This window comes from Coturnix japonica, chromosome Z, assembly GCF_001577835.2.
Source record: "Coturnix japonica isolate 7356 chromosome Z, Coturnix japonica 2.1, whole genome shotgun sequence".
NCBI classification, from domain to species: domain Eukaryota; kingdom Metazoa; phylum Chordata; class Aves; order Galliformes; family Phasianidae; genus Coturnix; species Coturnix japonica.
The window spans coordinates 11,157,198-11,170,132 of NC_029547.1; the positions used below are offsets into that span (position 1 = coordinate 11,157,198).

The 12,935-nt window shown below is 35.8% G+C and overlaps 1 protein-coding gene across 2 annotated transcripts in view; it reads right to left on the bottom strand.

Annotated features, from left to right (window-relative positions):
• RICTOR (RPTOR independent companion of MTOR complex 2) overlaps positions 1-12,935 on the bottom strand; it is a 71,457-nt gene that overhangs the window by 8,759 nt on the left and 49,763 nt on the right. For both annotated transcript variants that reach the window (XM_015848496.2, XM_015848498.2), the window contains 11 exons: positions 11,496-11,660; positions 11,006-11,082; positions 10,811-10,889; positions 9,327-9,436; positions 9,095-9,182; positions 8,242-8,334; positions 7,293-7,399; positions 6,657-6,886; positions 4,913-5,936; positions 940-1,117; positions 269-353 (listed from right to left, as the gene is read on the bottom strand). In XM_015848496.2, the coding sequence (XP_015703982.1) occupies positions 269-353; positions 940-1,117; positions 4,913-5,936; positions 6,657-6,886; positions 7,293-7,399; positions 8,242-8,334; positions 9,095-9,182; positions 9,327-9,436; positions 10,811-10,889; positions 11,006-11,082; positions 11,496-11,660 (2,236 nt within the window). The remainder of the gene's footprint in view (positions 1-268; positions 354-939; positions 1,118-4,912; positions 5,937-6,656; positions 6,887-7,292; positions 7,400-8,241; positions 8,335-9,094; positions 9,183-9,326; positions 9,437-10,810; positions 10,890-11,005; positions 11,083-11,495; positions 11,661-12,935) is intronic.

Genomic DNA, 12,935 nt, shown 5'->3' on the forward strand with positions numbered 1-12,935 from the left:
AGTTATTGAGAAGCAAGACAACAGCTGTACCACACAACTTTGGGACCAGCATCAACATTTTTAGCTGTCCTACTGAAGAGAGAAAAAAAACAACAAAACAAAACAAAACAAAAAACCCACCAACAAAACAACCACCATACATCGATGCCCTACAGACTTGCAACTGCTCTCGAAAGTGCTTTTCCAGAACTAGTCCGAAACCCCAAACAATTAACCAGAAACAACACATATACAAATGAAAAAAAGGAAGTTACAAAAGAGAAAATACCTCCTGCTTCAGGTGCAAAAACTCTTGCTCCACGGTCGTCAAACGGAGGTGTAGTTTTCTTCTGGAAATAAGGGGTCTCTTTTACCTGGAATATTCAAGAGACAATTGAATTTAGCGCAGGTGATAAATTTACCCACAGAAGAACAGATTTTGTGAGGACAACTACAACAGAAAGATCTAATAACTAGTATTAAAGACAAGCCAATGAAAACAGGAAAACAGATTTGTGAATAAACACTGATTAAGTACAGCTTATAAACAGTCACCAAGAGAAAAAAACATAATGATAGCCTGTAAGATGTAGAGATGAGAGAGAAGAAATGAAGCAACATAAATACAGCATAAAAAGGTACATGAAGAAGAAAAACAAAGTATCCACACAAAAGAAAACAGGAAAGTGATATAGGAAATCTTGCCTTTGCTGTTGTTATTTTTGACAAAGAAAATGAGATTTTTAAGGCAAAGACAAATTAAATTAAACATAAGAAACCACAGATTTGTGTTTGACATAGATCATGTCCTCTCTTGGATAATTACATATTATTAAACCATGTGAGCTATCAGTATATTACATTGTAATGTGTTTTAACTAAGTGTATAGAAGAAGGAAACAGTTCACTATCTTTCATTAAAAAATGCAGACAAACCCATTTATAGTATCACATACGTACCTGAAATATTTCATTGATATCCACTGGGAGAGCAAGGCCAATGTAATCATCAGAGCTTCCATACGTAGCATTAGAAACCATGGAGCGAACAGAGGAAGAACGCTGAAGTGTGTTTTGGTTAATAGGACTTAATAAATCTTCCTTATCTAATGAAGCATAACTTAAAGCTTTCATGAACCTGTAACAATAAAATAAATTGCATTCTTAGTAAATCTGCTAACCCTACAAAAGCATGAGTTTTATTCAACTTAAGTCTGAAAATGCACAGCCAAGACACAAATCAATGCAGATTTTGGGTTTTAAACTGCTAAATGTCTCATTTTGAGCGCACTTGTCTGTACACAAAATGTACAGAATGATTATTCACAAATTCAAACCTCAGGCACATCACTGAAAATGCAAAACTTGGACGTGCTAGGAACCAGAGACGGAACACTTTTTCTATACTCCAAGGACATCTCAGTGTGGAAGAAGAATGTTCTCAACTTAAGAATACACAGAACAAATGTGAAGCTGCACAGTGTGCAGTGCTGACTGTGACAACCAACCTGAGGAAGGGAGAAGCAGGTTGGTAAAATAAGACTGGAGATCATAAGTTGGAGAACATGCCCCCAGTGCTGGTATGAGGAAAAATCTCATTGCCCATCTCTCATTTTAGTCCTCACTGAAATTATAAACCTACAAATGCTTCCTGCAAATCAAGCAAAAGCAGACTGTCTACACAGTGGAGTTAAGCTTCCTATTCCACGATAACCACAAGCACTTATCTACAGTGACAAGACTGCTTTGCGCTTTCATCACTGTTCTTCCTCAAAACAAAATTAAAAGGAAAAAAAAAAATCCACACCTAGAAAGTCACATTTGGGTATATGTAAAAAAAGAAAAAAAAAAGGGAAAAAAAAAAGAGAAGAAAATCTGAAAAAGTGAAGAAGATACAAGTGCTAAAAAATGCTAATTGCTATGCAGAGCACATGAAAATTATTACACTGCTGCCATAGTTTTGGCTTGGGTAGAGTTAGGTGCTTTAGATATTTGATAAAAACATCAGTGTTTCAGTTGTTGCTAAGCACAGCCAAGGACAGCTTCTCACACTGCCCTGCCAGTGAGGGGTTGAGGCAACACAGGGAGCTGGGAGGGAACAGAACCAGAGCAGCTGACTAAACAAGCCAAAAGGATGTTCCATACCATACAATGTCATGCTGAGCAATAAATGCTGAAAGTGGGAAGAAAGGGTGGAGAAATGTTTGGAGTGATAGTATTCGTATTTGTGACAGTTTTTGCACACGTGGAGCCCTGCTGTACCGGCAGAGGTTGAACACCCACCTGCTGATGGGAAGTGGCCAATAAATTCCACAATGTGCTTTGCTTACACTAGGGTTTCTGCTTTATTGGAGAAGCATCTTGAACTCCATCCTGGAGTTCTTGCACTTTTACCTGATTCTCTTTCCATTCCACCCAGGAACAGTAAGTGAGCATCCGTGAGGTGCTGATTTGCCTGATGGTGTAACACCATTAGTATATCACAGCCTAATCACAAAAATTGCATTTGTTCACCAGAATCAATGCCTTATTTAACACAAAGTATATGGCTACAGTAGACTGAAAGAGACTGCAAGTAGTGATCAAGCAATTGTCCATATGAACACTCCTTGATTCATAGCAGAAGTGGAATGCATGGAGTAAAATGAAGAATGAAAATAATTACAAGCAGAAAATGATGATTACCTATGGGAAAGTGAATTTACAGAAGTTGATTCAATTCCTGACTCAGCCACAAATGTGATATTATTGATGAATATACTGATTTTTTTTTTAATTAAAAAAAACTTGCAAAATGAAGTTTCCTGCAAAAGTCTCCAAATAATTTTGAAGTTTTAAATTTGATTTGCAGCTGAATGATGCTACTGAAATAATTTTAAATTCTGATTTGAACAATTCCACATGATACTAAGAAAAGGAGAAGGAAGGAAAGACCAGAAGGAAAATACTAATTGTGTTTGAAGAGTTATTGAAGACAAAAAACACCTTCCGCATTATTTCCCTATTTGTAATCAAAGGATAATATATAGTATTTTGTGAATGGAGAGCTGTTATGAAAATAAAAACCAATGCTATTAATCATTCAAACACTATAGTAAGGACTGGCAGAGAGACTCTCAAGATAAGTACAGTAAACAGCTTCAAATATGACAGTGTGTTCGGAACATTAAAAGAGACACATCCCTCAGGAAGTTATTCTTAAACTGCTTGGATTATTACACATCAGGAACTAGAGTGTAGTGAACATTTGATTTTTTTGAAACTAACATTCTGTCTTGGAAATAATTTCCTTTAATTGTGGTAGGTTTTTTGTCGTTCTTGTTTAGATGGGCAACTGGGCTGCTAAGGATTAGAAGATTCTAACTAATTTATACTGAAATCAAAACAAACCATTGTGTTCAAGGAAAGACTAGATGTTATGTTGAGGAACATGGTTTAGTGGGAGCTATTGGTAACAGGTGAACAGTTGGACTGGATGATCTTTTAGGTCTTTTCCAACCTTCATGATTCTATGATTTCTCCTCATTTTACTAGAGAGCAGCTGAGGACAGTATTTAACTGGAGGCAGTAACATACGAGGAAATTAAACAGAACAACCTCTGCAATCAATATCAGTAACCAAGACAATCCAAACCTTTCATAATATGCCAGTGTAGTTTATAACTTTCTCAGATGAGCACTTCAACCACTTCAATTCTATGTTAGGAATATTGTTAGTATTACATTATGTGCTGAGTCCTAGGATGAAAGTCCATCTCAGCAAAGCTTACTCTGCATACCAAATGCATGAGTGCAAGGAATGGTGCAGTATGACTACAGCAATAGTAGAATCTGTCAAGCCACTGAAATTACACTGACTTGTTCCTACTTCAGGACAGGATACCAGTAACAGAGCAAAGAACGGCACTTTTTGTTTGCCAGGATGCTACACCTTAACTACTGAATCATCTTCAGAATCACACACAGTCTACTTCTACCTTAACTGATCAAAGGTAACAAAACTTTTCTACGACATTTATGCAGAATCTTTTGAAAACATAAACAAATTACTCTTAATTAGGAAGAAAATGAGTAGTAACAAGTAGGTGCTATATACACACAGCTGGTTTTGTGGAATTCAGTTGCTATTCTGTGCATTCAGGAGGTGACTAACATACTTGCAACTTATCCCATTTCTTTCCTGTGAGAAAGGACTTTTAGGAGAAACAAAAGATTGAAATTTCAGTGACTACTTGAAAATCTAACCCATTAGTTAAAGCAGATCTGAAAGGAAAAAATTAGAGAAGCAGAAAGCACCAGTCTCACTGTAAGAACCTTTCAGGTACTGGAAGAGGGTGATAAGGTCTCCCCTCAGCCTCCTTTTCCCCAGACTCAAGAGCCCCAGCTTTCTAAGCCTCTCCTCATAGGGCTGATTCTCCAGGCCCTTCACGAGCCTCGTTGCCCTTCTCTGGACATGCTCCAGTACCTCCATGTCTTTCCCATGCTGAGGTGCCCAAAACTGAACACAGTACTCGAGGTGAGCCCTCACCAATGCCAAGTACAGGGGCAGGATGACTTCCCTAGTCCTGCTCACCACACCATTGATCAATAATGTCAGTCATGTGATCAATAATGTCAGCCATGTAATTGCACTTAAATAATGAGAGTTGAACAGGAAGGAAACATGATGGAAGTAAACTCCTTTGTCACCAACAGCATATAAAAGACTGAGGACAGCTATGAAAGTTGGGATTCTCCTATAGCATTTGTGAATATTAGATTTCTTATTAGTTTATTAAACTCCTTATGTCAGTAATGAAACATGCTGAAGGACACTGTAACAACTGTCACTTCTAGATGAAGCTGGAAAAAAAAAATAAATCAGAACAATACATTTCTTATTCAATTGTTCTTCTAGCTATGAAGAAAGAATAAAAACAGAATAATCTCTTACCGGCTTGGGGTTAGCCGAGAATCCAGGCTGCCAGACTTCATGGTAATAGTGTCAGTAAAAAGCACATCCTTTGCGGGAGATGCTAAGGCTTCTGAATGAGAGAGTGAAGGATGCATCCTCTGTTGCTGTAAGCGTTTTAGTGTAGCATAACCAAAGGCATCTCGAGAACTTGTGTAGCTAAAGTTATAGTCAGCAAGACTTTTTATTGTAGCAAGAGAAGGAGCTTTAAGAGACTGGGCTCTCCGAGGAAGTGTATGAGAAGATCCCGGTGGTACCAGGGATACAGAGTTTGATTTTGAGAGAGGCAGATGGTTAGACTGTGGTGTTGAACAATGGCTAGGTTTAACTGTTTTTGTGCTTACCACAGTACTCAAACTTCCACAGTCAGTGTCTACATTTGTAGTGTCCACACCTACAGTCTCCCTTGAAGGGCTAGAACTCATTGAACTTATGCCACTTGTTGTTGTATCTGTATTAAAACTTAAACTACGACTCTTGAAATGTGTTTGCGTAGTACTATCCCCTATTAGCCTTTCTCTGCTTGTATTTTCTCGGTGAATTTCATTTCCAAGACCTTTTGGCAGCTTCAAATCATTTTCTCCAATACTTGGGGTACTATCAGTATCCTCTTTTGTTGGAAGTAAGCACATGGAAGTTTCCGTTGGTAAAGTCTGGATTTTTGGAACTCTGAAAACAGGGTTGAATTCTTCTCCAGAAGGAAAGTCTAAGGAAGGTTCTGTTACAGTACGATTTCGCCTCAGGCTTGATTTACTGTCAGATGATGTCAGCTTTCCTCCTTTTGGATCACTGCTACTTCTGTGCTTTTTATTCGGTAGAGTAAGAGAGTTTAGAATGCGATTTTTCACAATTCTGCTAGATGAAAAAAAGGGAAAAGGACTACGGTCTTTCTCCTTTGAAGGCCCAGGTCTGTCATAAAATATCTGTTCTGCATCTTCTGTAATATCTAGGAAAAATGTACTAGTAGAAGTACTACCAAAACGGTCATCCTCCATGATGAACATACCTGAAATCATGAGAAGCTTGTCAATTAAAAAGGACATTTCTCCAATGTGCATCAATTAAGTCATGAAAAAACAACCTCATGAACAAAGTTAGAATTGTAGTGTGTACTGCTTATTGTTATTTTCAATTGAACCTTTTTTTTTTTTTTTCTTCAGAACTTAGTATGGCAAATTAAATAACTTCAGGAACACTCATGCTGAAACTTGCTTTAAAAGTAAAGCCACACTATCTTACTTCAGTGAATGCATCCAGATACTAAGATTACACATGGTACATTCCTTTAATGGTATCTAAATATGGTATATATATGAATTCATATTTAAAAATATCAGTAACACTACAGTCTAAATATAGCAATGCTTGTGTGTATCTATATACTTCTAGACATTCCTTTGAGGAAAATCATGTAAATGTACATCTAGAGCATGGAGTTTTCTGTAGGGTATTGCATCAAGCTGTCAAGACCTGACTATGAATTTCTAGCTTACCTTAACGTTTAAGTTTCTTACCTCTACGTTAAATGTAATTCTGAAGTACTGCTTTGTTTCTTCTCACTTATCTATCTTTCTGAAAACAGAAAACCTTCCATGCTTTCACTCTTGTTCCTTGCTGATATCACTTTGAAACTATTTACCTAACATCACACTTGTCAAAAGACTGAAACAAAAAAACATTTGTTTCACTTTCTGGTTCAAATTTATTTATTTATTTTTACACTTACTGGAAGGTGCAGATTCACTTTCACTGTTATGCCTAGAACTGGTGGACTCAGAGTTTAAACTAAGAGTGCTGGGTATAGAAGAAAGTTCATTGCAGAGCTGCTCCATGTCATCAGGAACCACTGGCCAAGGCTGTCTACGACTATGTCTTACTGCATCCCAGTTGTGATGCTTCAAAATGTCACATCCTTGTTTAGTTTTGGCTATCAGACCAAGCACGTAGACACAGGTTCTGTATTTAATACATACATAGAGAAAATAACAATAATAGTATCAAATTTAACTCAACATTTTTTCTTTTTTATAAGGAAATACTTTCAGAACAATTCAGTACATACTTTACAAAATTATCACATAGTTTTTGTTTGCAGTTTTCATTTGTAAGTTAACAGAAAACTAAAAAATGAAATAAAGTATCTGAAATTCATTGAAAAAAAATCTACCATCCAAAAATAAAGCACTTTCTACTTTTGAACTTCCTAAATAATTTTGAGAATTTTCTCAAAATATGTTATCAGTAATACTTAATAACTGATTTCCAAGTAGCAAAAAAACATCTACATGAAAGAAGCAAGAGTATTTGAAAGCATTCTGGGTCTGCAATCTAAAAATTTTGTTTAGAAGTTAAATACACATACCCTCTAACAGAGAGAACCTCACAATGCTGGGCAAGTGCCATTATATCTGGAATTACATTCTCCTCTTGAAGCAAGTTAAGACCCCAATTTGATGATCCAATGTTACCCTGGAATAAAATAGTTTGTCAGAAAAGTTTTGAGTTTGATGTGATCTGCAACATCTATGAAAAAACGCCCTCAACACTTTTGTCAGTGATATGGTTTCTAGCATCATCCTCTCAAAGATTTAAGAAAACTGAGCATTTTCTCTCCTTTTTATCTCAGTCATGCAAATCCAGTAAAAGACTCAGGATACTATGTACAACTCAAACTGCTAACTACTACACACTCCTCAACCTACCAATTCTACTACAGCCAGCATTAAAATCTTAGTTTACTTATTTTACTTACCTCTCAAATAAGCATTTTTTACATTATTAAACATTTGTTCAAGATAAGTATTAGAAAAGAAAATTTGAAGGCAACAGGAAAAAAGGGAACAATCAAGGTGATCAAGCAGCTTTGGAATTATAGCTTGAATAAGAAAAGACACCATGTTTTACTCAGCGTTATCCCCAGTACCAGAGAGAGGTTAAGACTATATTCACAAACCTCAACTATGGAAGCAAGCTTTCCTGTAGAAACATATTGTGGAACACAGTCTGGAATCAGAAGTTACAACCTGCTGACACTGTCACTACATGCTGAATTTTTTTTTTTTTTTTTTTTTTTTTAAAAACAGTAATAGCTAAAGCAGTGACACAAAACGCTTAGAAAAAATATACATAGTGAACAAAATCCATATGATATTTCAGTTACGATATAAAAAAACAACTGGGAGGGAAGAAGCAAATATTTTTTAGAAGAATTTGTAAACAATGGTTTTAAAGGATTTTGTTCAGTTACTTCAGAATACAAAGTTGTAACAGAACTCAAGCCACTGTAAAAAGATTGTAAACATGTTACTAACCAAGGCCCAAAGGGCTGCTTTCAGCTGCTTAATTCCTTCCCACTTATCCAGCATTGGGGAACGAACAGTGTAACTCAGATCCGTAACAATACTCTGAAGGAGAAAAAAAAAAAAAGAAGAAAAAGCAGTCAGCTGAAAATGAAGAGACCTCATCTAATTAGGTTATCTTATATACTTTTTAAATTACTGCTTTATGTTTGCTAAAAATGCATCTCACTGTGAATAGCAGTAGCTCTGGCATAATAAGCCTAAGTTAAGAGGAAAAGTAATGTAGGTAAAAACATCAATAATCTGATGCATGCATTAATAAATATGAGGTTATCTCTGATTTTATAAAGGAAAACTTCTTCCACAACATAAGCGCTCACAAAGTTTTTAAATACTAGAGACAATTCACCTTTTTGCAAATTCACTTTAAAAATCACTTCAAATAATAAGTAAACAGCTTTTTTTTTTTTTTTTAAACATTTCTTAGATATCTGAAAGAACGTTTTATTACCTCAACTCTATGCATTTATACGCATGAAAGGATAGACAATTCTAGCACTAAAAAAGGCACTAAACTATATTTCTACTACCAATTTGCTTCCCATTGTTTCTTTTTTTTTTTTTTTTAACTGGTCATTTTAAGAAAAATACTGCAAGGTATTTCTCTGATATTTCAGTGTCAGGAAAGAATTTTGCATTAGTCTGGATGGAAAGGTTCACAAAATTATGGCCCTGTAACACATCAGTTTTACAATCTACTTATTTTGTAGTCACTGTTTAACTGACATCTCTTAAAACACATTCCTTAAAAAAAGGAATGCTGTACACTAAAATCCTTCAAGTTATAAATCATTATAATCCTTACCTGAGACTCCAGTAAATGGCAGCCTGTTTTATGGTGCACCAGTTGGCCATAAAGGTGAACTGGCAGGTAGACATGTGGCCGCTGTAATCTGGTGGGGGGAAAAAAAAACACCTTTCCCAGAAATTTTGAAATTATCTATTAAAATAAATTATGCTGAAGTGTAATGCAGTAATGCAGTGAGTTACTCTTTTTTTTTTTTTTTTAAATGAAGATTTTTGTAAACAGTGTTTACCTTTGGTTGCTCCGACGAACATAGTTATCACCATCAACAGGTTTGCGATACGTTGTAAGTGCTTCATTAAGTTGTTCTTCAATCAACTCAACATACTTTAAGTTATACTCCTAAAAGAATATAAAGTTTGACACTATACATTTTGGTGGCTTATTTTTTATTGTATGATACTTTATAAAGAAGGAAAATAAGAATTGCTTCTTAATTAAAGCTGAGCTTCTTTATTATCTGAACGTGTGCCCTCCAAAATAACCATAACTTGACATTAGGACTTCACAGAAAACTCTAAGTATCTCAGAAAAACTGTTAGAAGGAACAGAAGAAATGTATCACACCTAACTTTAACCTGAAAAACCTCATCAGACCCTAATACATTTCAGTATACATAATATTGTTTATAAACTAGTAAAAAAATTGCCTAACAGCTCATATAATTGTGACCATTCACAAAATAATTACCACCTCAGGAAAATAAATGTCAACACTGCAAAAACAAAATCATCCATGAAGACTAATTTTAGTCTGCCAACAATGTATGTATGTGATTCTAAAAGTAATGCCTTGTTTGTTTTCATGCAAATGACAACATGCACAAAGAGCAAGTTCTCAGCTATAAAATGCTTAGGTAATTCCCATTTTCTGGTGTGACAGCTGTGCATGGCCACATGAAAAACAAGTTTTTCTTCCACATCCCAGCCAACACCCCACCAGTGGTGTGTCCCACTGTGCTATCACCCAGTGTTTGGTGTCCATAAACATTCCACAGGTGCAAATGAATGTAAACAGGAGCCATTTTTTCCACATGGAGGTGTTCAATGACACACCTTTGCTTCCTATGTACTTCCATGTCAGATACCATTTTGTTGGATTGCCTCTCTGCTGCAATTTGCTGCACAGCAACAAAGTGCAACAGGATATTGGTGGGAAGACTCAACCTACCTCTACTGCCATACCACGAACATCTGACTCTGATATTGTGGAAAAACATAATAAAATAAGAGGCAATACTTTCAGAGCAAACTATTTTTTATTCATTCTTTTTAAATGCGTCTTGTGTTCTTATCTACTCTCTAACAGCATAGGCTAATACCATCTTCATGAGATTTGGATATAACTTTAATTACCTACCATCAGTGTTGACAAGCATCTTGAAAAGCAGTATTCCTTTCCACATTTCTCTATGTAAGACTTAAAACAACCTATTTTAGAAAGTCATTACTCTCAATGTATTAATTGGAGTAGCAAATCTATATAAAAGTCTGGGGTAAAAGAGTACCCATCTACAGAGGAGTAATGCAACTCTAAGACCAAGTTGGCAAGCTTTATCAGCCAATTCCTAAGTCACTGAGGGAATACATGTACTGGAATTAGTAATGCACATGTAAATCTATAATATTTTAAATTACACTTAGCCCTCTCAAATGTGTTCATATAAGTTCCCTCTTCCTAATTCCAAGCAAACACACTTTTATTCTTTGTATTACCTTTTGCCATTTTTCCATTTGCTTTGTTACGTAGCCTCTTTCATTCAGATATGAAAACCCCTTTGGAATGGACAGAAACCTGCAAAGAGTAACATCGGATAGTCAATACCAAACTTCAATCACATAGTATAAATAAAACCCAAATGCTTATTACTTCCACAGTGTGAATTTCAACAGCATACTCAATACACTTACCTTAGGAGTAGAAGCAAACCCTTGTCTCCAAGGTGAGATAGAGCTGGTTTCATTTGGATAAGGGCATGAAGATTGGCCTAAGATATTTAAAAACACATAAGTAATATCAGAGCATTATGATCCTCTAGAAACTATGATTACAATCACCTGCCAGTCTGATAAAAGGAAGTATCAAACAGCACTCATCATTATATCATCCACTTTTGCTACCTTCTGTCATGACGTACGTAATTATTTAAAAAAAAAGTATAATTATAAAAATTTATTAAGACTGAGTAAATATTTATAGTAAGCATAATCTACTTCCTATTGTTATTAGTGGTGCAGTTTGTAAACCACATGCAGAAAAGCGTATTATTACTAAGACTGTCAAGGACAATCAAGAGAACAAGGAATGAAAAGCTGCCTGAACTTCTTTATTACTGGAGAGGGTAGGAAACACCTTAGAGTTGCATACCACACAGAGATAGAAAAGGGAAAAGACGCTCACCTTGTCTTCACATGCCTCATCTAAAATATCAAGTGCCTCAGAAGAAATAGTTTTATTTTTATCGTGTAACTGGGTCACCAGTAACTCAATCCCCCAGTTGCTGAAGAACTCTACATTTGCTCTCAGTAATACTCTTAAGTGTTTTGTTGCATACAGCCTGCAGCTCTGCAAAAGCAAGGACAATAATTTTTTTTTTTTGAATGGAAGAAACATAGTTAATGAGGTTAATGATTTATCACTTCTGAAAATACATTTTCAATTATCATATTTTACAGAAAATAACTGTAATGAACACCTTATGCATTAAAACTATAGTCCATGACAGAACTACAGTGAAAACAACAAATTTGAATCTGAAATCATTAGTAACCTGGTCACTGCTGAATCCTACTTCATGTCTCTAGTGTTCTTATACTTCTAAGGCTATGATACCTCTAAACTAATAAATTTTCTATTTGTTAATCTATAATAGATCTGTACTGAGGAGATACACAGTATCTGTATTAAAAGAGACAAATGAATTGGTCCAGACTGTGAAGTATATTGTTTTCTGGAATGATCTGTCCTCCTGAAATACTTAGTAAATGGGATTTCACCAAAAACAAGAGTATGAAGCATGAATCTTGTTTCATTATTTCATCTTCAAATACTTGCTTATTTTTACTTATTCAACATATATGGGCTTATTTTTTTCAGAGGGGAGGTTAAGGGCACTCTGGCTGCCCTGTCTGGAGGTAACCAAGAGGTGGCCTCACTGCTCCCTCCAACTCCCTGAGGAAGGGAAAGAGAGCGAGGTACCAGGCTCTGCTCCTGTAAACCAATGTTAGGATGGGAATGGAAAAGAGTTGTACCAAGGGGAGATTCAGATTGGACATAAGAAATTCCGGGTAAAACTGGAACAAGCCTAGAAATGTAGCTGATATCTCATGTCTGTCAGTGTTCAAGAAGCATTAGGGTAATTAGGGTAATGCCCTCAATATAACCTCAGGTTAGCCCTAAAGGGCTCAGGCTGTTGGATTCAATACTTCCAAGTCCCTTCTTAGCCTAATCCATACATATTCAGTTAAAGCAAGAAAAAGAGCATATTTAGCTCATGAAATGAGAAATATTTCATACACAACATTTCAAAATTGAATCTGAAACACAAGAAGCCTTATTGGAGGTGGTCTTTTACGCTCAGTTCCATGCCTCATTAAACCTAATTCAGAAGCAAGAGACAGCACACAATCAAAATCATAATCCAATATCTGGATGGTGAATTAAGAGAAACTCTTCCACAGGCACTAGTTTGTTTACTACACAGACTCTAGCCATTCTTCTAGGTTCTTATCAGAAATTCTTAAATAGACAAGTGGAATAGCTTGTGATTGTCTTATTTTAACTGGATGCTTTTAATTGATTTCAGTACTCACTTGTTCAAGATGGCAGATTGCTAGTACT